At 41.4% G+C, this 23853-nt stretch overlaps 3 protein-coding genes across 3 annotated transcripts in view; 2 read left to right on the plus strand and 1 right to left on the minus strand.

The window, feature by feature from the left end:
- Positions 1–1116: 1116 nt before the first annotated feature.
- Positions 1117–9005, plus strand: ap5b1 (adaptor related protein complex 5 subunit beta 1). Its single transcript, XM_050038776.1, has 3 exons — positions 1117–1405; positions 3878–4672; positions 7020–9005. The coding sequence occupies exons 1-3, from the start codon at positions 1268–1270 to the stop codon at positions 8961–8963; spliced, it is 2877 nt and encodes a 958-aa protein (XP_049894733.1). The 5' UTR covers positions 1117–1267; the 3' UTR covers positions 8964–9005.
- A 140-nt stretch (positions 9006–9145) lies between these two features.
- On the minus strand, positions 9146–15931 carry c24h1orf50 (chromosome 24 C1orf50 homolog). Its single transcript, XM_050038803.1, has 5 exons — positions 15762–15931; positions 14628–14743; positions 14426–14512; positions 13534–13665; positions 9146–11123 (listed from the first exon to the last, which is right to left on the minus strand). Exons 1-5 carry the CDS (start codon positions 15808–15810, stop codon positions 10938–10940), a joined length of 570 nt encoding a protein of 189 aa, XP_049894760.1. The 5' UTR covers positions 15811–15931; the 3' UTR covers positions 9146–10937.
- Positions 15932–19218: 3287 nt separating this feature from the next.
- Positions 19219–23853, plus strand: part of p3h1 (prolyl 3-hydroxylase 1) — a 38701-nt gene continuing 34066 nt past the window's right edge. Inside the window, exons 1-4 of the mRNA XM_050038777.1 lie at positions 19219–19769; positions 22574–22726; positions 23138–23327; positions 23416–23547. Of these exons, the coding sequence (XP_049894734.1) occupies positions 19329–19769; positions 22574–22726; positions 23138–23327; positions 23416–23547 (916 nt within the window). The 5' untranslated portion in view covers positions 19219–19328. The remainder of the gene's footprint in view (positions 19770–22573; positions 22727–23137; positions 23328–23415; positions 23548–23853) is intronic.

The raw sequence follows: 23853 nt of genomic DNA on the forward strand, positions 1-23853 counted from the left end.
ATAAATATTCTTTTTTTCTTACTAGATGTACAATGCCCACCACGATGTCATTTAATTATTAATTTTGACTATAAATGTTTATTCACATTTCACACAATGTGCAAAAAACAGTATATCAGCAGGGTTGTGCCGAGCTGCAGTGTAGTTACACATTCTGATTAACAAATGTTGGTTTTGTACAAGTGAAAATAAATGACTTAGAGCTGCATGTTTACACAAAATTTTGCTTTAATCTCATATGTATAACACCACAGTGCTCATGGGAGCCTGGACACAGAACTGTTTACATTATTAGGTCATATTTACAAAAAATACAGTGTACAGTAGCTAGTATTATTTTTAGGAGTCTGCCCAGTCCTGTCGAAGTCCTCAGGTCTGAAGTGACAGCTGCAGATGACTGAGGAGTCACTCGGGACAAAGTCCTTTCTCCTCACTGCTGCTACCCATGCCCGTCTCCTATCTGTGTTTTTTGGGAAACTACACACAAAATAAGTGTGTCAGAAAAACGCAGTTCCACATAATTTGTAGTTACAATTCAGGCCACAAGTTAACTACTAACGTTATACTGCGTTATGTCACGTTGGTGCCATGAAACAGATAGTTGACAATTTGGAATAACACATACACCGACATAGCTGTTTGACAAAGCATCATAATTTTATAAGTAATATTATATAAATGTTAACCTTTTTTCTTTAAGTTGTGTGACATAGCGTTAGCTTAATTTGGCATTAGGACCAGATCAGGACAGTTACTTTACTTGATTAGCTTAAAAGAAGGATCACTTTTTGAGATATATATCTCATTAAACATGTTCGTAACAGTAAAATATTGTAAAACAACTTCTTACCTGTGGAATGTTATTCCCTTCTGCTTGGTTTTAACACTTCTCTCGTTAGTACACCCAAATGCAGAGCAAAAATGTGGCATTTTTGCCGAGTCTGACACGGGTCTGAACCGGTCAGAGCACCTAGGTAAGATGGCGGCGGTATTGACGCATCCCTCACGCCATCTACTGAGCCTTTGAGGAAGTGCAGACCAGATTTTACTGCGCATGTGCAATCCCCCCATGTTTGACCCCGTGTCTCAGCCTTCTCTTGAATAGCCTTGAACAGAACACGGAAGTCAGTGATGGACCCTTGGATGTCTGATGTCAGCGGGAAGTGAGTGTGCGTTTCACTTACAAGTTTAATGTATGCGATGACTTTGGAGTGAACCACTAATCTGGTACATTTGCACGTCGCCGAGGTTTGGGATTTGAGCCAAAATGGCGATGAACTGGGCCGAGAGGATCTCTGCTTTCTCCCGCAGTCCGTCTCGCTTCCTCTACGGGACAACAGCCGAGGGTTTCCTCGCAGAGCTGCTCCGTGAGCTCCGAGATGACAGAGCCAGTTACAGTGTCAAGGTAAAAACAAAGTAATAATAAGTTAACATCCAGTCCTCTGCCATGCTTCATTCATCTGCTGCACTGTTTGCCCACCTACGATTATCCGGTACGAAATACTGTACCTGGCATGAATAGTTTATATTAAATAAATAACGTTAGCTCATAAATGTTAAATTGTCACATTCAGGAAATCCCTTCACTTGTACTCAACGACGTGTATACAGCTGCTAACACTAAATTGTCCGATTTTGGCGATGGAGTTTGGCCTGTGGCAGTCTCAACACAGTCACAAACCATGTCTGTCTCTACAGAGAAAAAAATCCCCCAAAACCCACTGGACTGGGTTTCTAAAATCATAACTGTAAATTGAGCCATATTATCTTCGGTGCTTTTCAGTGGTGGATGAAGTATTTTAAAGCCATGCTTAAGTACAGATTTCTTACCAGAAAATGACTTATGTATAACTTGAGTAAAAGTCTTTTTTATATATATATATTTTCTTTTTATTTGAATTAAAAAAGGAAATCATCAGGTACAAAGCCACTTACACTGTACAATTTTTAGAACTGACAAAACAACATTATACGGACAAATAAATATACAAATAATAAAAAAACATGCAGGCAAATAAACAATTAAATAAGACTATTTAATCAAACAAAAAAATACAACAAAACTAAATAAGTAATGATAGTAATCAAAAGAAAGGACCCTAGGGTTAAACTGTGGCAGGTCACTAGGGGTAGTTACTATAGTACTGGGTTTTGGCAGTATCACAGTGCATCATGGCACCTCTTGATATGGACATTTTACATAGGTCTATAACAGCCCATTGAATGCATTACTGCTAGGAGCTCACTGCATGACAGTACATGGAAATTTCACATCATTCAAGAAATCAACAGCAGTACACTGTTTGATTCAGTACAACGGCCAGCACTAAGTTACAATACAACTTTTACTTAAAATCTGTTCTATATGGCTTAATAAATCAATCAATCAATTCTTTCTAGCCTTTTTCAAAATAAGGCTGTCTTAAGTCTCAATTCAAAGGTTAATTCTTCCATAAAAAAATCCATGCATCACATTAAACCAGTCAGTTGAAGTGAGTGACTCTTCATTTAACCATTTTTGTGTGACTTTTTTTTTTTTGCTGGCAACCAGCATTATTCTAAAAATGTACATATTGGAGAGGCCAAGAAGCTGATGTGTTATCTTTCCCAAGTATAGGAACTGAAAACTAAAGTTAGTCGTAATATTTAACATTTCTTCCACACTATCTTCAATTGTTGTCCAATAATGATGGATTCCAGGGCATTCCCACAATCTGTGATAATGAGTTGCTCTCCTTCCTCCACAGCCTCTCCAGCATGCTGTCTGCTTCGCCTTACACTGTTTGATTGCTGGTATTATAAATTATCTGACCATATTTTCCATTTAAATTTTCTCAAAGACAATGAGTTGGTTGATTTCCATAGCATGTTGTTTAAGTTTCCCCACTCCTCCTTTGATATTTTAAAGTTTCCCACTTTTCTTTTATATAAAATGTGTTCACCCCACCTTAGTCTTGGAAACCCTTATGTAATGTAAATACTGTTTTGTGACCTGGATTAGCTCTATATGCTGAGATAAAAACTTTTAATATGCCCAGGTCTAGAATTAAGATTTTCCAGATCTTCTTTACTGATTGTCTCATCAACATGATGCCTCAGCTGTAGAAATCTATAAAATCCTGCCAGGCCAAGCCATATTGCTCCCTCGGGTCTTGCAAGCTTTTGAGTGAGGATTTTTCAAATCAAAGTAAATTGTTCGACCTTGTTCCTGCCATTTTTAAAAAAAAATTTGCATCCAGCCTGTTTAGGACAAAACCTGGATCATAAGCCAGCCTGCGGATGACAGAATAGGGCCCTAAAAATCTGGCCACTTTAAACCAGGTTCTCAATGACAAGTAAAAGCCGTAAAGTATTTGATATTTACTGTTTTCAAGTAATTTTATGATATTTAATGTACTAGTATTGAAAGTAAAAGTACAAGTAAATACTGGTAATAAAAAAGCAAGCAGACAGAATTTTAGAATTATTAGGTTTATTTCTTTGTAACATGGAATGGAAAATGGAAAAAATGGAGTGTACATTACACTTGAAGAAAAATTAGGGTTTTTTTTCACAACGTGAAGGATTCAAAGAACAAAATCCATTCCTTCATTCATCTTCCCTCCTTCCTTCCCTATTTTGTCATAAATTCATAAGATGTTCAGGGGAAATGTAATGTAGTAAAAGTGAAAGTTGACAGAAACATAGAGACTCCAGTAAAGTACAGATACTTCCAAAAATATTGAAGTACTCTAACAAAGTATTATTACTTTGTTACATTCCAGTACTTGTGCTTTCCTTTTCCAACTGTATGTTTAATGTAATCATAACTAGTGTCTTTGGTCTCTAGTATTGTGAATACTGATGGACCATTATTCTTGCATTTCCCCCACTTCAGGTCCTACTGTTATCCCCCCTATGTGAGTACCCGACACTGCTGTGTCCCTCAGACTCGGTGGGCGAAGAGACAGCCCTGGAGCTCATGTCAGTGTTCCACCAGAGTCCTCCCAAGTCTGTGGAGTTCCGTTGTAACCTCCTCCTGGCCCTTACCTCTGTGCTGGTCTGCACCTCCTGCGTGAGCAGCCATTCCCGTGCATCTCAAGACTTCCTGGACCTACTCCTTCAGATAGCCCAGGACACCAGTGACCTCCAAGGTGATGGTGCTTTTCGCTTTTTACGGGCCACGGCTTGTGACTGCCTGCGGGAGCTGGAGGCCAGCTCTCCAGGCCTTCTCTCCCAGCGCCTCGAGCTCTTAGGGGGGCTCCGTCAGCGAGAAACCTCCCGGCTCCACCAGGCCTACACAGGACTATATAGTTTGGTGTTAAGAAACACTGTGTATCAGCTCACCCAGGAAGCAGGAGCTGGGGCTGATCATCTTAAAGCTCTTCTGGGGGGAAATACATCATTTGCATGGGAGGCAGAGCTGGACTCAGGCCTTGTGAATAACAAAGACTCAGCCATACTGTTTTCTCTTATCCTGGGTCCCATGGGTACAGTACCAACCCTCCAGACTGGGCCTGATTGTAAGGAGTTGCGTCTAGTCCTGTCCTCCCTCCTGGAGGAGTCCTACCTCCTCACTCCTCTATGTCAGGCTGCACTGCTACATAGACTGACAGAGGTGGTTGCCATGGTACCTGGTGTCCCTCCAGCCGTATTCAGAGCTCAGCTGCTGCGACTGCTGGGCACAAGCGAGGTTTGTCTCAAATTGAATGAAGTAATCTGGGTTTCCCTGACGTGTTTTACTCTCTTGCTGCTGTTTACAAGCATTTTGCCTCATGCAGTATAGTAAGTTGTAATCCTTAAGCTTTTACTCCACGTTGACTTGGTGACACTCTGAGGCCCTGATCACAGAGAAAGCTTTTTGCACCGCACAGCCTTTGTTTTTTTAATTGAATGCCACTAGTAAAAAACGCTTGCTGCACCTTTTTATCGTTGCCAGGGAACCACCTCATCACCTCCTTACCCTAACCTTCCCATGTAATCAATCTACCGTTTTATTTTATTTATTTTACTTCACAGTATTTAGTAGCTAGTTCCTAAAATGGCCAGGCAGGTAGCTCTGGTTGAGGATGAGAGGCTGTCAGCAAATAGTTTGCTGGGCACAGGGAAATGGAGGTCTGTGTGGATACATGAGACCTTAAAAAAAGAGGGTGGCTCACGGGGAGGACTTCCAGTTGGTCCAGGGGCTTTGCCTCAATGATGGCTGTTTCAAGTACTGCACAAATATGCTTTCACCCCTGCTGTTGTCTATTGAGATGGTGGTAGCTGCAGGTATCCAGCAACTGCTATCACCAGTTTCTCCTCCATTGTTTACCAACGGTAAACTTGTTGTCGTGACCATGACAGAAGGCCCACCTCTCAAATCATTGGATTGAACAATGGGGAGAAAAGTGGAGATGATGTGGAGCACTTTTCAACTCGAGGAGTTCAGAGTGATCCAGCATAAACGCCAGGTGCCCAGAGCGCGGAGACATGAGGTGCATAGCAACGCAAAAACAGCAAACAAAAAGCTTCATTTTCATTAAAAACAATTACAGAAAATCGCCTCCAGCTGCTAAAACACTTTCTCTGTGATCAGGGCCAGAAGCAGCCACTTCGTCAGTAACAGATAAGCAACAAGTGTATCTGTTTAGAGTGCAGTCAAACAAACTCACATTGTTTTTAATAAAGAAGTTGGTCAATAATTAGCCTTTTCCCATCATGCAGTGAGAGCAAGCAGCCATAGAATTAATACAAATCATTGAAAGTTTTAGAAAATTAGTGGAATTTTGTTGTGTGTAATTAAATTGTTACAGCAATCTTTCATGGAAGATAATATTCCACGTAATGTAACATAAAAGCATTTTTTTTCTGAAGCTGTTCACGTAGCTCTAATATCCATTGATGTGTGACGTTTTGTTTACTATCACGTCCATTTCTTTATTTTCTTCCCATGTTCCATCTCTTCCTCCATGAATGATAGCTTACTGAAATGATGTTTGTGTAGAGTTTGAATCTGTTATGTTTGAAAAACGCTGGGCAAGTAGGGCAACAAAAAAAAATTATTATGGGTTTTTGAAAACTTAGAAAAAGGTTTTGAAATTTTGTCCATGACAATGTGTAGGGACCCTGAAGAAAGCTCCAGCCAGCTGATGATCTTCAGAGGTGCTTGAGGCAGATTATGTTACCTTTGCCAGAGCCAGGCTCGCGGTTTTTCCTGTGTCTGGTCTTTATGCTACCATAAGCTAACAGGCTGCTGGCTCCAACCACATATTCATCTTGCAGACATGAGAATAGTATGCTTTGTTGCTCCCCAGTGGGACACAGTGGCAGAAAGCGACTTTCTTTTAATTATTGAATAGAAAGTCTACACATAAATAGTTTAAAAGCGAATTTATACTTGCATCAGCTCTGCGCAAAGCCTATGCGCATGGCCTGCGATGTTAAGCATGTATACTTTCACGGTGGTGTGTCTGTGTCACTCTGCAGTTACATCTCCAAAACACTAGTGGGAGGTGGGGTTTCTGTGCTGTGCTGTAAAGTTCAGTTGATTCAAAACACACCCAAAACACACGCTAGTTTCAAAGACAAGTACACAAATTGGCCTAATTATCACTCGCAGGATTCCCAGACAAAACACTTAACATAGGCTTGTGTTAATAACATTAGCATGTTGTATTTGTGGGGAAAATGTGTCTAGTAAAAGTGTTCTGTCTGTGAATCCTGCGAGCTACAATAAAGCCGATTTGTGTACTTGTGTTTGAGATTGTTGCTATTAAGCCAAGCTTAATGTGTATTTTGGGTGTGTTTTGAATCAAATAAACTTAACAGCACTTAACAGAAACCCCACGACCAACTAGTGGTTTGGAGGTGTAACAGAAGAGTGACACGGACACACGACTGCTCAAGTATAAGTGCTCACGACATAGGCTGACATATGCCTCAGGGCGTAGGCTTTGCGTCGATGCAGAGCCTACGCAGTAGGTACAGTGTTGATTCAACAGAGAAGTATAAATCCTGCTTACATTTTTACAGTTTTGACTTTGCTCACCTCCTTCCAGGTCTGCCTCTTTCACAGCACTCTGCTGATGAAGTGTGCATTCACAGACAGCCTGTTCAGCGCAGAAGACGAAGCTTTCATCCTCCAGCGGCTGGTCATGCTTTCCCAGCACCCACTGAGCAGTACACCCGAGAAGCTTTTCTATATGGACTGTATCCTGCACTTTCCTGAGAACCGGCCAATCAGCTGCAGCGATGGCGACGAGACCCTCCCAGTGCTGCTGACTCCACGGCTGGCCTTGGCTCTGGTGCCCACTGTGTTCAACGACAGCGCCACCATGCTGGCTCGACTCAACCTGCTGTCTCTGGTCTACCTGGAGGAGGGAGAGGAAGGGGAGGGGGAGGAGGGCAGGGGGCTGGCCTACCTCTACGAACACCTCACCTCACTGCTGCACATCGTGGAAAATGGAGGCAGCCGAGAGATTGTTGTTACCTTCTTCAGAGCTGCTTTCCTCTTTCTTTTCTACTTTTGCCATGTGGAGCGCTACTTTTACAGCCTGATGGAGAAGCTGTGTGAGCTCTACCTCTGCCACACCCACCTGGCTCCGCACTTCATCAACTTGGCAGACCAGACCCAGGGCAAGCTCACTGAGTCCAGCTGGGCTGTGGGGTTCCTGAGGGCCCTCCAGGGGGTCATCACTGAGGCCCCGCTCACCCAGCTCACCTTGCAGGACCTGAGCTGGCACCTCAAGATGCTGGCTCGAGTGGCGGAGGAAGGAGAGATCCCCCAGCACAGCACCCTCAGCTTCCTGTCCAGCATCATCACTCCATCTTCCTCCTCTCTGTATGTGAGCAGCGACTGGCGTCTCGGGAACAGCCTGCTGGGGGTTTGCCGCTGCCTCCTCATCCACCCCAGCCTGGACTCACTGCTCATACCTCTGGCTGATGTCCTGCAGGATCTTACATGCCGCTATGGAGACACAGGCATCCAGGACCACACCCGCCTCTACTACACCCTCCTGACCACGCTTTCCAGGGAGAAGCTGGCTGGGATTTTGGCACAGGGTTCAACAGAGGGAGGGGGGCAGGTCAAGAAGCGATCGCTGTCCTGCATCATGGCTGAGAGTGAGGGGCTGACAAGCCTGCTAACCATCCACCAGACAGAGAAGACAATATTCAGGCTGGCTGAGGCCCATTCTAAGCCACAAGATGAAACCCAAACTGATAAAGAAGGTGACATAAACCATAATGGGACGGAGACCTGCCCAGGAGAGGTGAACACAGCACTGAGAGCGTACAGAGCTCAGTTTGATGTCCCTGGCTTTGCCTCAGAAATCACCTTAAACTACCAGTTGACTCATGTTGAAACTGATGACTCCTGCTTTGATCAGCTCTACAGTATCCGCCTCCACTTCAGCCTCACAGATGACCACTATGAAGAACTGAGTGACATCAGTGTCCCATGTCTCTTCAGAGAGAGAGCGTCGCCTGAGGTTTCGCTTAGGTTGAAGCCCCAGTGGCCCTACCCCACCACCCTCCACACCAGCGCCATTTTCACCACCCAGGATGGCCTCACCTGGCTCACCGTCCTGCCACACATCCACATGGCTTTCCAGCAGGCCTTCATGCCTCTGCCTGCTCCTCCAGCCTGGGGACAAGGTGGCAAACTGAGACTGTTTCAGGGTTTATGGGATGAAATGAGCTCTGACAATGGGGAGGACTCGGCTGACTGTGCGACCAGCCTGTTCTGCTGCCAGCTAAAAGGGGAGGCTCTGATTGCCTTGGTGGAGAATCACTTCCTCCCCTACCTTATATCAGATCTGTCTGATAGAGAAGAGTTCAAGGTGCTTTTCTTCCTCCCGCCACAGTCTCACGTGCTGCTGAAGATCAGCTTGGAGGAAGACACTACGCACTTCAACATTGTCACAGATAACTGGCAGCTCCTGCCTCACATCAGTTCTTATCTACTGACAATCACATCTTCACAGGAAAACACTGACAGTTGACTGTGATGCATCTTACTGGCTTGGTTTTAATTTTTAAAAAAGCTGATTTTTAACAAAATCTTCTGATTGTTGTCAGCACTTTAATAACGCTAATTGTACTTAAGATTAAATTTCTAGAGACAGTTGATTTAAAATAAAGTTACTGCACTTTAATTGTCTTGACCTGAAATGAATCAAATGTGTCAAATTAAATATCTTGTAATTTATTTACCAAATACAGTCAAAACAAATCTTATTGGCAGTAGTCTCTGAACAAAAGACAAAATACATCATTTGCTTGCTGAGTTGCCCAGAACCTAACAGATGGCTCAACAGAAATCTTATTTCTCTCCCAGATGAAAATCGGGCTATACAAAATCAAAGCGAGGATCCATCAACAAAATTGCATATAAAGACATGAAAGGTACCCCTGTTTTGTTTGGGGTTTTTTTTGGTCTAGTGTGTAGGATTTAGTGTCATCTAAAGTTGAGGTTGCAGATTGCAACCAACTGAGACTTCCATGTGCCAAGCATGCAGGAAAACTACAGTGGCCAATACTAAAACATGAATGGTCTTATATAGAGCCACTCAGTATGTTTACATGATAGGTAAAATTGATTTATTGTGTTAGTCCTCCTAAAACTTGACCGACTGAAATCGTACTAAATCGAATTTCTCAGTCGGACTAACACACTCAGATAATGCGATTAGGAGTTGAATTACTACTGCATGTTTACAGTCAATTAGATGCAAACTGGCCTAGGTACTCTGTGCACTGTCCACATTTTCCCACTTTGACCCAGAAGACGAGTATCATTAAATGCTTAACAGAAGAAGAAGCCGGTAACAACATGGTGAAATCTACATCCAGAGCTGCAAAGTTGTCCACTATGGTACCAGTTTACTGCCAGCTAATCTTAGCTAACATGTCGATTGCTTGGTCTGTGACATAATAGGTCAACTGAAAAAAGGTCCAATACCAACAAGTTGAAAGGGGGCATATCACCACCTATCGCAGCGGAGTCTGACATACTTCAGTTGATACTGTAAATCGGTTCCCCTCCTGCGCTTGTATACTGGGACAAGGACAGTGTTCCAATTAAATGGCTTAGTTGAGCTATAATTGTAGCTCCACTTAACTGTGCATGTAAACCAATAGAGTGTTTGGTTTGTCCATTCTGGGCTACTGTAGAAACAACATTGCAGATTCGCTCCATATGTAGATATAAACAGCTCTTTCTAAGGTTATGAAAACACACTTATTATTTTAAGTCATTATACACAGAGGACAACATTATTATGAATATTATATTCCATTTCTGCCAATAGACTTTTTACACAAACTTTCATTAACAAAATTGTTTCAAGTTTCAGTTATAGTAATAAAACCTTTGTTCAACCAAAAATAACCCTTCTGTTTTCATTCCTCTAAGGGTCATTCTGATTGATAATAATGTAATTTCTGTAATACCGTGATGTTTTCTGAGACTAAGCATACCATGAAAATCTCATCTCATCCCTCATTGCAACCCTTATCTCATCCTTGTGATGAATGGTAAGATCCAACTAAACTTTGGTGAAATAGCTTTGACAGAAGCTATTAAGCAAACATTTAAAAATTTCATTTGATAAATGTCCATGCACAGGTTTGTGCCAAGTGTAGCCGAGTTTGAGAAGACCATCCCTAAAGATGCAACTGTATACATTCAGCAAAAGCAACTGATGTTGTCCTTGTTATGATGTTGATGTGTGTACAAACAAAACGTTGTAGAAATAGGCTGTGCACATAAGTCAGTATATGAAAGTTACCAAAACACTGTCTGACGCTTTGATATCAGCGATTTCAATCAATGTATAGATTTGCAAATTTCCACACTGGATTAGGATTACTTTATTTTTGTCTTATCAACTGTATGTCCATTAAGACCATAGTTGGCGCCCAGCATGTGTCCTTTTAAAACTCCCGACCTTTCTGCAGTCCAGTTCAGCCATGCTTTACTCAGAGAGGCCTTTGAAGTTTGGTTCTGTGTAAGGTGGTAAGGCAGTCTGCTGGCTCAGGAGTTTGTCCATGATGGCAATCTCTGCGTCTCTCTTCTCCACCTCATCTACGGGGGTCCAGGACATGTCGTGTTGAAGTTTGAATGCACCAACAAACGTGTGAGGGCAGCTTGAACCCCATTCCTTCAGAGGGGAAGACAAAGGAAGTATGCTATGGTGAGATGTGCAGCACTTCGCCATAATCAAAAGACAACTTTTTTCCTTTTATGAATCAGTTCAGTTATTATTTTGCAACCAACAACTCTCTACTTAAAACTTTTTTTTAGTTTTATATTTAATAGCTGCAATGATTTGTTGAAGAGTCTACTGACAGATGTACTTCAGTGCTGAATGATGGCCTTTTAATAAAACTACGATGTCTCTGCAGTAGAAAGATTCAAATACTTCTTAAATTGGTGCCACATGACGAGAGAAAATCTACACTTTTGCTCAAGAGGGAGAAACCTTCAACTACCAGAATGTGCTGCGCCACGCCAGACCAATAAATGCAAACTTGCCCATTTGACATACAGGCAGGCCAGCTGGCAAGAAACAATCTTGTACTACAGTTAAACAGTAAGCTAAAACATGTTTCTGAAAACATTTGAGGAAGACATATGCAACGTAGTAACAGAATCTTGGTTTATATTTGATCAGCGCTGCATAGCTTTCCCATTTGAGCTCAGTTATTTCAGTCTCCATTTTCACTGTGCAAGAAACAGTATGGCACCCACTTACTTTTAACAAATTCTCGCTATTACAACTAAACAGGATGTTTCTAAAAACATTTTAGGTGAGAAATAGGCAATACAGTGACACAATCTTGATTTATATTTGATCAGTACTGCCAAGTTTTACCGCTGGGTTGGATTTTGGTCCAAGTTTGAAAGTGAAAGAGAGAAAGGGAAAGGTCTGTCTCTTGCACTGCTTCTATTCTCTTTCTGTGCGTTCTGATCCCCATACTACCATACTATATAGTATGCCAGAAAAATATATAGTATGTCCTAATACATAGTATGTCAAGTGCAGTATGCCAAAAATATCAGGATGTTCTATTACATCCGTTCAGATTTTGCAGTTTGCAAGCCAGCATGCTTTTCTGGCTATTCTGACCCACAATCCTCTGTACAGCAGATGATAAGTCACATCGACTGAGCCACAAACATGACAGCTTGACAGCTCATCGAAGGCTGATGGACAACTGTCAGAAGTCGCATTTACCAATGGCAGTGCATTCAAGTAACTGATGACCTGTCAAATAGTAATAATAGGAATACTGATTGTTTAAGTGACCAAAATAATCATAAATATTACAAACAACAACAGGGCATGACTATAGAAATAATGACAGAGAACTGCAGATGTAATTTCACTGTCGCAAATATAATATGTTAGAATCTACAATCTGTGGAGTTATAACTTTTAACTACATACATTTCAAAGTAACAACAGCAGATCTCTTAGGGCTGATCTTGTCTCATGCAAACTCAGTAAGTTAAATTTGTCCAAAGTAACAGATATGGAAGTAAGAGGGTCAAAGTTCAGGGTGTAATGTTATGAGAAAGTAGTATGTCCTGATTGTGTGCATACTGCATGCAACAGTACATTCTTTTTAAGGGCAGCTGCAGTACACGCTAAAAGTAAAAAATAAAACGTATGCAATTCGGAACCCACCGAAAGTGTCCACAGTGGCAGCCTAGTTGTAAAAATGCAGAAGTACAGCCTTTAGTACCGGCAAAAGCACGTGAGTCAGCAAAACTTTGCCAGACAACTTAAATAACCTCATCTGGAGCTGGGGGACGAGGAGAGATATCTCAGCACTGGTTTGATGCAAGGAAGTTTACTACAGTTCATTTACACATACTACCCACATTGTTTTGATACAAAGCTGGTTGGAAATCGACACTGTTTCTTTAACTAGTTCCAGCTTCTGAATTTTGAGGATTTTCTTTTTCACAAATTAGAGAAAACAAGCAATTTGATTTCACCTTGGCCTTTTATAATATATATATATTTTTTTTTTTCACCAGTTTCTGACATTTTTAAGACTAATCAAGATAATCTGTATACAATAAACTATAGTTGCATCCTATTTTTTTATTATGTATCCAACTTTTAGGTTTTAAAGAGTCTGCTCTGGGTTTTACTGTGGAGCTTTCTGTCTTGATCTTGAACAGTCAAAACGCCCTGGCATTTAATAAATTCCATTACCACTAGAAAGCTCGTTGTTCCTGAAAAACATGCGTAGATAACACTGCAACCAGTCAAATCCACCCTGACCTGCCTGTGTTTTTGCCACCTGCTCACTATCAGCTCCCATCTGGCTTTAATGAACTTTGAACACCAAACACCTCTAACAGTCACCACTACATACAAGCCTGCAGGGGTTTGGTTAGCCATTCATGTGTTCTCCTCTCAGTGGAAATCTCCCTGAAGGGGTGTTAAATGTTAAGTAACAGGTTCTGTGCTGGCATGATGTAACACTTTGTGTCCATGCTAGGGGAAACAGCATTAGAGGCAGCAGATCAAATCTATCAGTGTGTATCACACAGACCTTAGGAGAGATGATCGAGAAGTACTTCTGTCCAGATGGCCTCTGGTAGAGGTAATACATGTTGCCTGGTTTCTTCACAATGTTACAGGCAGCATGGTGGAGGTCACTGTCTCTTTTAGCATCTTCTAAAACCTACAACGAGAGGAGAAAATATGTGTACTGGACTCATAGCATGTCCTCTTTCTTTGTATCTGACATACTCAAATATGATTTATTTCCTTTTTACAAGTACGATGTTGCATAGTAACATCAGGAGGAAAACATGTTACATTTTAAACTACCATATGAGCTTTGCTTGCATTATGATCACATGAGCATAACTATTCTGGCATCTTATCTTGTTAGACACAGTGGTTCTTTAACTGCAGTTGAGGAACTGTGGAGGAATTAAAATCTGTGATCATACAAGTCACCCTCATGACTCTGACTCACACTGGGCTCACTTCTATAGAGACTTAAAAAGTGAAAGTAAACTATTCCCTGTTTTTTGGGGACCCCTGGAACTCTCTCAAGGAGAGCCTTGTTTGAGAACCACTGGTTTAACAGATCACAGTCCACAAAAATCCATTTAAACGGTTTAAACTTGCAGTGTATGCATCATGGTGTCTGAGGCTTCAACCCTGAATGTTATATATATACATACATATATATATATATATATATATATATATATATATATATATAAAATATTTATAAGGGTAAAGAAGATGCCAGAGTGCATAAAAAAGCATCAAAATTGAGCCTATTTACTAAAAACAAAAAAACCAGGGCAGAACTTCCCCAGACCCTTCCACAAAGGTCCTGGCTAAGCCCCCGATGTCCTGAAATCCTGGTAACGGCCCTGCAACTGATCAATTGGTTGATTGTGTGTTCTGGTGTTTTTGCTGCTTACCTTCCTCGCCTGTTCCTGTAAGTATCTGATCTGGTCAGCAATGACTGTCAGTTTATTAGAGGCGTTGGCTTTAATGAATTCATCTCCCTAAAAAAAGCAAATGTATTTTCAGGACTGTTATAACCATCCACAACAACAGGTGTTGCTGTGTATAACATGGCAGTTTGAATGTAATTTTAATACATAAATCTCATTCTGAAACCTTCTGCACTTGTGATGCCAGGGCTACCAGGTCCATGGGGTCTCCCACTCTGTTGGTCTGGTAGGAACTGACCAGTTCCAGCCCACTGGGGGTGTTGCTGCTCTCAACCAGAGTCACTGCAACAACCACACAAGCAGAGTTACATTACAGTTTTATTATGCATGTAACTAAATCAAAAGGAGAAATGTTATTACTCATAAAACTACAAATACTGTCACTGCCAGAGCTCAAACTAATGCAACAGCTGTTACTGCTACTATCGTACCAATGCTACTATCAATGTCACCTTACTTCACATTACTGCACTATCACAACAACTGCTACTCTAATTACTTATACACAAATAATCATTCATATTCGGTGAGTTTGCAGTGATAAATCAGTTTCAAGGTATATCATGATGTATAAGTTGATTGTTATCATACAGTGTACATTTGCTTATTTACAATATTGAAAAAAATATGCAATTGGATGAAGAATCTCTTGTTTCAAGTTTCAGTTATAGTAATAAAACCTTTGTTCTACCAAAAATAACCCTTTTGTTTTCTTTCCTTAAAGGGTCATTCGGACTGATAATAAAATAAATTATGTAATACCATGATACAGTGAAACCGCGATATTTTCTTAGATGTTATCACACCGTGAAAATCTCATACTACCTACTATTAGGAATAGTAATGTAATGCAGTGACTGCCATAAAATATTTGTTAACATTAAACACTTCACTGCAATAATTTTAACTCGACACTTCGCAAGCCTAAGCTCTCTCCCCTCCTTAAGCTTGGTCAGTATTTCAGCAACTATGCAGTCTAACAAAAAAATGGTGAAGCAACTACACAGTTGTTTTCTTCTATTCGGTTGTAATCAAATACAGATCACATATCTTGTATTGGATTACAGTGTACAGCAGTAACGTTAGTCGTTCATTCACAGCTGCTCGCCAGTCAAGTTGCCACACTGGTTTACCGGCCAGGGACTGTTTAAATAAGGCTAACTCTAACTGCTAACTTGGCATATAACCACATTAACACTGATAGGAGGCTCTGTAACGGTGAGACAAATTTAACAGTGCCTGCGCGGGACTGTGGAAATGTTTGATATGAAATACAAGTGACTGAGTAAGTTTCGGTTACCTGTGGTGGTTTTGTCGGGCTGATTGGGAAGGCTGACCGTCCTGTCCATGTTGTCTTCTCTCAGTTTGCACAACAATCTCTTCTTTGGAGTGACTTTTGTCTGATATAATCTCTCCGTTCACCTGCTGGTTTTGTAACCAGCTAATATTTGACCAAAAATACCGGAGGCATGACGGGGTCCTAAATCTCCGCCCCACTTTGCCTGTAATGGTAGTCCTGATTTGTGCCTGTATAAAAGACAAAAGAAAAAAAAACCCCCAAAAAAAACAAAAACAAACAAACAACAACTTTATCGGAGCTTCTGATTATTATGATTTCATATTTCAACATGAAACCCTTGTATCCATTAAAACTGAAATCGAATCAAATTTTATGACAAATTTGATATTCCACTTTCATTATTACTTGGATTTATTTTCAGGCACGTTAAAATAATCCCAGCCTGTCCACATAACATTCCAACAAGAGAAGATGTGACACGGGAGAAACCAAACAAGCAGGGATTAAGGAAACTGTAAAATAAAGAAATAAACAGTAAATTGAATATTTTCTTTGTCAGAATTCAGGATAGAAACAGTTGCTGGGCTACAACTGTCATATCAAAAGATTCGATATTAACTTTATGGTAAAATAAAGTGGGAAATTTGTTGTGGGCTCTTCACCCATGCAGCCATTAAAAATACAACATATAACATAGTACATAAACAAATCAACATTATACACCAAACATAACAACAAAGAAACAAAATAAAATTAATAATATTATTCAACAAACACCACATGCCTGTACACTTCAAACCCTGGGGCAGAAGCTTGTCCACCCTAAGGACAAAACACCCAGGCATATGCAGTTATGTAGTGTATGCAGTTCAGTGCAGCCAGGAATGCACAGATTTGTACATTGGTGAAACAGAACAACCACTCCACAAGCGCATGGCATAGCACAGGAGAGCCAGCTCGTCAGGTCAAGACTCAGCTGTCCACTTACATATAAAGGAGAGGGGACACTTATTCAAGGATAGCAATGTGCACATCTTGGCCAGAGAAGAAAGATGGTTTGAAAGAGGAGTAAAAGAAACCATCTACATCAAGCTGGAACAACCACCGTTAAACAGAGGGGGTGGCCTACGACATCACTTATCACCCACCTACAGTTCAGTCTTGGGATCCCTCCCCAGTTGACTTCACACCCATTCACATCTGGTCCCACCTGACCCTAACAACTCGCATGATGGCCAGGTGGGTCGACGACTCACATGGGATCTTAACGACTCTGAAACTAAGAGCACACATGTGACCCCAATGACACTGTAAGGGTTCACATCCACACAGGATTTAAAGCCTGCGACTCAGCACCAGTTATTCATTTAGAACTGAAGAAGCTTCTTGGATGAGACGTGAAACGTCTTCAAGAATTGCAAGCAAATCCAGTTGTCTAGCACCTATGATTACTATGACCTGGATTACTAAGAATCTTTACAGATAAGTGCAAAATCTGCTCTTAAAAGTACTAGAGTTTGCATTTGGGTGAAGTTGGGTATGTTAGACATCAGGTGAAATAGGACAAATAATGTTTTACATCTTGGGCTCTTTAAATATTAACAGCTAATCACCAAACATGATATTGCGTTATAAATGCAAATGTGCTTTACATGAAACAATCATTTTTATCAGTGTGAGATAACTATGATCGGGAGAATAAAGACTCAATAATCCACTGGTCATAGAACTTTCATGGTGTTGATTTTGTCTTTTTTGTAATAAGAGTACTGCAGCTAAAATAATAAGGTTATAACAACAAAAATGGTTGTAGGGTGTTGATTTTTATGAACTGTTTGACTTATAATCAAAATGTTTTCACAATACACTGCTTTTTATAGGAACGGGTTTTAAGTTATCACTTAATGCATTCAGGTAAATAGGACAAAAAATTAAGCTAAAATGGGACATTTCTTCTGAAATGAAACCAGCATGTTTTCAGGCTACCAGGTGCCATAAAATCAGGTGTTATTCCCTTTGGAAAGTTTTCTTGGTCTTCCAGATCTCAACTTGACCTCCACAGTTCCTGTTAACTGACATTTCTCAATTACATTACGAACTGAGGAAATGACTATCTGGAAACATTTTGCTATCTTCTTATAGCCTTCTCCTGCTTTTTGGACATCAGTTATTTTAGTTTTCAGAGTGCTAGGCAGCTGTTTAGAGGAGCCCATGGCTTGTTGGGACAAGTTTCAAGTGTCAGAGTATTTATAGAGCTCTGAAATTTGCATCACCTGGCCTTTCCTATTGATGATTGTTAACAAGCCATAGCCCTAACAAGCTAATCATGGCCTAAGACCGTGGTAAAAGTTGTCTGAGAGCTCAAATGTCTTGAGGTACCCAAACTTTGCGTGGTGCTCCTTTCATTTTTTTTAATCTAAAATTGTACAAAACAAAAATAATACACTGATCTTGCTTGAAATGTTGAAAGCCATGTTTCATCATGTTTAAATTCATGCCTCTTGGAGATCAGTTTATCTTCTACTCACAATTCACAGCAAAAGAAATTTTGACCAGGGGTGCCCAAACTTTTGCATGCCACTATATATGTACATTTGGGCACATCCAACTGGTGGGAGGCCCCCGGGCAAACCCAGAACATGCTGGAGGGATTACATATCTCATCTGGCTTGGGAATGCCTCAGGATCCCCCAGGAGGAGCTGAAAAGCGCTGCTGGGGAGAGGAACATCTGGAATACTCTGCTCAGCCTGCTGCCCCCACAAACTGGCTTCATGTAAGTGGTTGAAAATGGATGGATGGATGGACGGATGGCTATACATGTACACGCATGTCAGTAGTAGACAATACTGAGGAAACAGGCAGCAAAAGAACAAGAAAAGCATGGCAGAAAAGCTGGACAGTCTTTTTTATGAATAGCCACAGGTTACATTAATGATTTAACGAATTAATGACTGACCTCATTAATAGATTTTACCATAATAAAAATAAAAATAAACGTGACTGTTCCTTTTTAGCTGTACCATTTTGCCTGAACATGTCATGAGAGTGAGGTGGGGGTTCTTGATGTGTTTGAATGTCTAAAGAATACATTTTCCCTAAAGAAATATAGCAGAGCCATAAAATGTTCCACAAGCAGCAACACTCAAGGTTATAGTATTCAGAGGTTTTACGGGATTTTCTTGGTGATCTACCAAAGAATGTCCAAAATTACATGACTTCAGCCTACATTTAGAAGCCAGTAAAACAAAAACACTTGGTCTTGAGATGTCGATGATGATTATGATGATTTTGCCTGAATTAAATATAATTTACAGTTCAGCTGAATTCAGTCAACTTAGATTGAATATTTCCCTGCACACAGTAGGACCGTTCTTCTAATGGTATCTCCATGTGTATAAGGGGGATGATGGGGCAGAGGGGGTGTTAGCGGGGGCTCGTGCGTTCAAATCCCACCTCCAGACAAGTCACTGTCTGAGGAAGAAGTTGGACCTCCTCCTCTGTCTACCGGCCTTGTGCTCTCAGGGTCAGGCTTCTGCCCCGCTGCAGAGCCCTGACATTTTAGCACCATGGAGCTCCGTTATGCTTTACTGTTTCTCTGCCGCATTTTTCCTCTGTGCACTTCGGACACCGATGTCAGTAGTCGCTTCGTTTTAGAGCCCTATGATTTCCTCTTCGACACGGCGGTGGAAGCCTACTATAAAGGGGACTGGTTGACTGTTATCCTCAACATGGAGAAGGCGCTCAAGAACAAAGCCACAGTCCGCAATGTTAAGGTTCAGTGTCGGCTCAGCTGCGCCAACCAGACCGTTTTCGGAGTTCCCATACCGGGGGCTGGATCCGTGGAGGACCTGGGCTTCTTCCAGAAGATCCTGAAACGGGCGGACTGTGTGAACTCCTGCGAGACTGAGAAACTGGGTTCACCAACTCTGCATCAAGTCAGTGAAGAAGTGGAGTTGGAGTTCACCAAGAGGACCCCCTATAACTACCTACAAGTCGCATATTTTAAGGTATGTAGCGAAGTACAGAAGCTAATATCAGCTAACTACAAATGTAAAGCCGGTGGCCGCAATCAGTGCTGCCCTACTGTAGAATAGGCTACAACATCCATAGTATAGTGTTTTCCTGTTCAGTTCATACTAACATGTTCCGAACTAAACAGAGAAAGCTCTATTTAAAACGCATTTTTGTTGAGATCTCATTCAAGATTTGACTCAGTGCTAATGTGGAGTTGCATACTGTAAACCCCAACCCCCCCAAAACCAAGACAGCCATGCCACGTCTTAAGGTGGAGTCAGCTTCTGTGGAGTCTGACGTTAAGGCGTCGATTTTGGGATCCAGCGGTTTAAAGGCCTACGTGTTGCTTTCATATGCTCCTGATAAAATACTACTCTCGGTTAGAACTTGAAAGCAGCATCATATTGAAAAAGTTAGGGCAGAATTTTATTCTGCTACAAAAATATGTGGAAGTGGAAGAAATAATCTCAGATATTATCATCGAGTATTTTTATAATAACTCCCATCATAAATTCCTACATACTCCAGGGTTTAGCCAAAAGGCACAGAATGATGCTGTTTCACCAGTGGTGTAAGGTAGTTACCACGGGCCCCAGTGCATGCTATAATGACAGGTCCTAGTTAGTGCACACTACGTACTAGTTATAAGGCGCACACACACACACACACACACCACTGGTAATCTAATTTAGGGAGCTTTGCTTCTTTTTCCTCCTGTTCGTTTCTCTCTTGTCCTTTCTTACTGCTGCTTACACACACACACACACACACACACACACACACACACACACACACACACACACACACACACACACACACACACACACACACACACACACACACACATATGTGTGTATATATATATTTGTGTGTGTGTGTGTGTATGTACATATATTAGGGCGGTCAAACGATTAAAAAAATGAATCTAATGAGTAGGGTTGAACAGGATACTCGGATGTAGCCTACTTTTCATCATAGGAGTTAAATGTGTCATTATCTGTACTCATGATAAAGGAAAATCCTCATTTGGGTAGCTGTATTTAATCTATTACTCTTGTGATGAAAATGATCTGGAACTCATTCTGAGGCTGCTCTGTAGATACTTTTCTCACAAGCAACAAATATTGCAGCCTCTGGTAAATTCATACAAATTTCAGGCTAAAAATGATAACTTTAGATTAGGCCCAAGTATGCTGTAAAGCCCTGTGAGGCAAATTGTGATTTGTGATATTGGGCTTTATAAATAAAATTGATTGACTGATTGATTGATTGACTTTTATTTAAACCCCACCCACTCAGAAACCCTGCCGGTTCTGAGTGCAGATGCAGATAATTTAGCTGGTTGAACAGATACAGACACAGATACAGATAATGGTGTGTTCGCTCATCGCTACTAATTAATTACATGCTCTATGATTAATTAATCTAAATTAAAGTAAAAAAAAGTATTAAAAAAAGCATTTAAAAGTGAAAAAAGTATTTAAGAAATTTCAGATCAAATGAATTTTGGACACAACTGTCCCTCCTGTCCTCTACCACTGAAACTGGTCTGCAGTCCATTGCAATTCATTTTGCAAGGGACTTTGTTGGTCACAGGTAGACCTACTCAGTTTGCATCTGAATGCCTGGTCAAGTGTAGCTTGATGAGGCTGACTGGTAGCGCAAGCATCAGAAGCTGTGCTAGCTCAGACCTCTGATTTCGCTGCTAAATGCCTTGTGTTGAGGTGATATTTCAGGCTTGAAGCACTCTGATGGTATGAAAATTCCAGAGAAATTGCAGAGAACGGTGCTCTATCAACAGGTCCATCTGGGCATTTTTTCGATGTAAATGTTCCATTCACGGGCCAAGCAGTGTCATCTTGTCTGCCGCCATCATGTGACAAAGCCACTGAGGCCTTTAATAACGCACCGGGTCAAAGGGCACCACAGAACATGATTATTTTGACAGCCCGAATATATATAATTTATTCATAAGAAAAGAAAATCATGACAGAAATGGGTTTGCATTTTGAGGGCATATAGTCTGTGAATGGCACCATTTTTAATTTAATGTGAGTTCTTTTTTGAACGTAGCTGTAGTTCCAAGGTGGCAATTTGAATCATTCACAAGGGCCCCCCACCCCATCCCGCCCCACAGGTCCCAGTGCAACTACACTTCCTGCACTGTCCATATATAAGCCCCTGTGTTTCACGTAACATGTATAAATGTATTTTACGCCAGATTCATGAAGTTTGACCAGTGGTTATGGTACTGTTATGGTTCAGTTTCACTGCTCTGATAGCATTTTTCAGTATCTTTTTTCAGTAGCTAGCTGCCAGAAAACTGCTACTAGCAACACAGAGAGTGACTTGCTTAGTTGGTGAACATAGTGGAGCAACTAACAGCTATGGTGGAGACCAAAAACTGTGCTAAAAGAGGGTCAATGTTGGACTTAAATTCACCAGGTGGCCAAAAGCATGACTCCAACTGGATGCTCATAATGCTATGTGTCTGCTGGATGTGTAAATATGTAACAGTTTGCCAGCAGGTTAGTCATAACAACTTTACTCAGAGATAATATATCAATGTTGTGTTTCTAGTTTCTTTTGCTGCCACAAATGGGCAAAAAACAAATCATTTATTGCTGCTTTAATACAGAGGGCTGGACAGACTGAACCCTGTTTGGGAGGCACACAGAAGCAGACACTATCACAGTAATGAGCAGTCCCATCTAACAGGGGCTGAGGTGAACTAGTAACACACCTTCAATTGCAGAAGCTGAGCTGAACCCCTGTGTGTTTTTTTTTTATTTTTCAGATCAATAAGCTGGACAAGGCGGTGGCAGCTGCCAACACGTTCTTCCAGGCCAACCCGGATCATGTGGAGATGAGACAGAACCTGGAGTACTACAGGATGATGGCAGGAGTGCAGGCAGAGGACTTCAAAGATTTGGAGGCCAGGCCACAAATGGTGAGAGCAAACTCCTTCTCTGATCAGTTTTATGGCCTTTTTGTCCTCTTAGCCTCAGGGCCAGTCTTCAGAGGGGAGCTGAGTGTCTATAATGTTTATTTATTTTACTCACATTTCAGGAATTTTTGGCTCAGTGTATTTAAGAAATCTGTTGACATTTTGTAACATGGTCCATTCTCTGCAGTAAAACTGTCAAAGAATTGTCACATGCCTGTGTGGTTGAAGATTTCAAATAGCGATACAATGGTTTTGCTGTAAATGTGAAATATGGTGGAAAATAAAGGTTAAATTAAACTGAGACAATGTGTTTTAACAAGCTTGTGTGCACTTTATTATCTTGCTATTACTTAGAAAGGGAAACTTTTTAATGCCACAGCACTGGTAATATTACATGACCCCTCACCCTCTTAGGCTGAGTTTTTGCTGGGGAAGAGTTACTACAGTGACGACTCATTCGGGCTGGCAGCCGAACACTTCGAAGTGGCTGTAGATGAGTACTTCACTGCTGATAAGGAGTGCAGAGTACTGTGTGAGGGAGCCTACAACTACGATGGCTACAACTACATGGAGTACAATGCCGACCTGTTCCAGACCATGACAGGTGAGACGGTACATCTTTGGATTTTTGTGCAGAAAAGACTGATATAAAAGTTGAAGATCCTTTGTATGAATGTGTTTGTGTGTGTCAGACCACTACATGCAGGTACTGAACTGTAAGCAGCACTGTGCAGTCGAGTTGGCCTCCGCTGCTGGTAAAAACAAGCCCTTTGAAGACTTCCTCCCGTCGCATTTCAACTACCTGCAGTTCTCCTACTACAACAGTGAGTGCAACAGCTTTTTGTTTTTCAGCATGTTCTGAGTAGAGTGTGCCTTTATCCAAAGTCCTTGTCTGTCACAAAAGTGGAATTAAACCCTAAATCTAAAGAGATTTACAACATCAGTGATCATCATATGGTCAGTCCATAGGGACTTGGGTTGGGAACCGGAGGGTCGCCTGTTCAAGTCCCCGTCCGGACCAAAATATGGAGCGTGGACTGGTAGCTGGAGAGGTGCCAGTTCACCTCCTGGGCACTGCCAAGGTGCCCCTGAGCAAGGCACCGAACCCCCCAACCGCTCGGAGCGCCTGT

The sequence above is a fragment of the Epinephelus moara genome, chromosome 24, assembly GCF_006386435.1.
Source record: "Epinephelus moara isolate mb chromosome 24, YSFRI_EMoa_1.0, whole genome shotgun sequence".
Taxonomy (NCBI): domain Eukaryota; kingdom Metazoa; phylum Chordata; class Actinopteri; order Perciformes; family Serranidae; genus Epinephelus; species Epinephelus moara.

What these genes read in the sequence shown, in the direction of transcription:
- ap5b1 (XM_050038776.1), top strand. Translation starts at nt 1,268, where the DNA reads ATGGCGATGAACTGGGCCGAGAGGATCTCTGCTTTCTCCCGCAGTCCG. An exon ending in GAGCCAGTTACAGTGTCAAG is followed by an intron (nt 1,406 to 3,877) that starts GTAAAAACAAAG and finishes CCCCCACTTCAG; the next exon opens with GTCCTACTGTTATCCCCCCT. An exon ending in GACTGCTGGGCACAAGCGAG is followed by an intron (nt 4,673 to 7,019) that starts GTTTGTCTCAAA and finishes ACCTCCTTCCAG; the next exon opens with GTCTGCCTCTTTCACAGCAC.
- c24h1orf50 (XM_050038803.1), bottom strand. Translation starts at nt 15,810, where the DNA reads ATGGACAGGACGGTCAGCCTTCCCAATCAGCCCGACAAAACCACCACA. An exon ending in TACAGGAACAGGCGAGGAAG is followed by an intron (nt 13,666 to 14,425) that starts GTAAGCAGCAAA and finishes CTCTCGTTGTAG; the next exon opens with GTTTTAGAAGATGCTAAAAG. An exon ending in TCTCGATCATCTCTCCTAAG is followed by an intron (nt 11,124 to 13,533) that starts GTCTGTGTGATA and finishes TCCCCTCTGAAG; the next exon opens with GAATGGGGTTCAAGCTGCCC.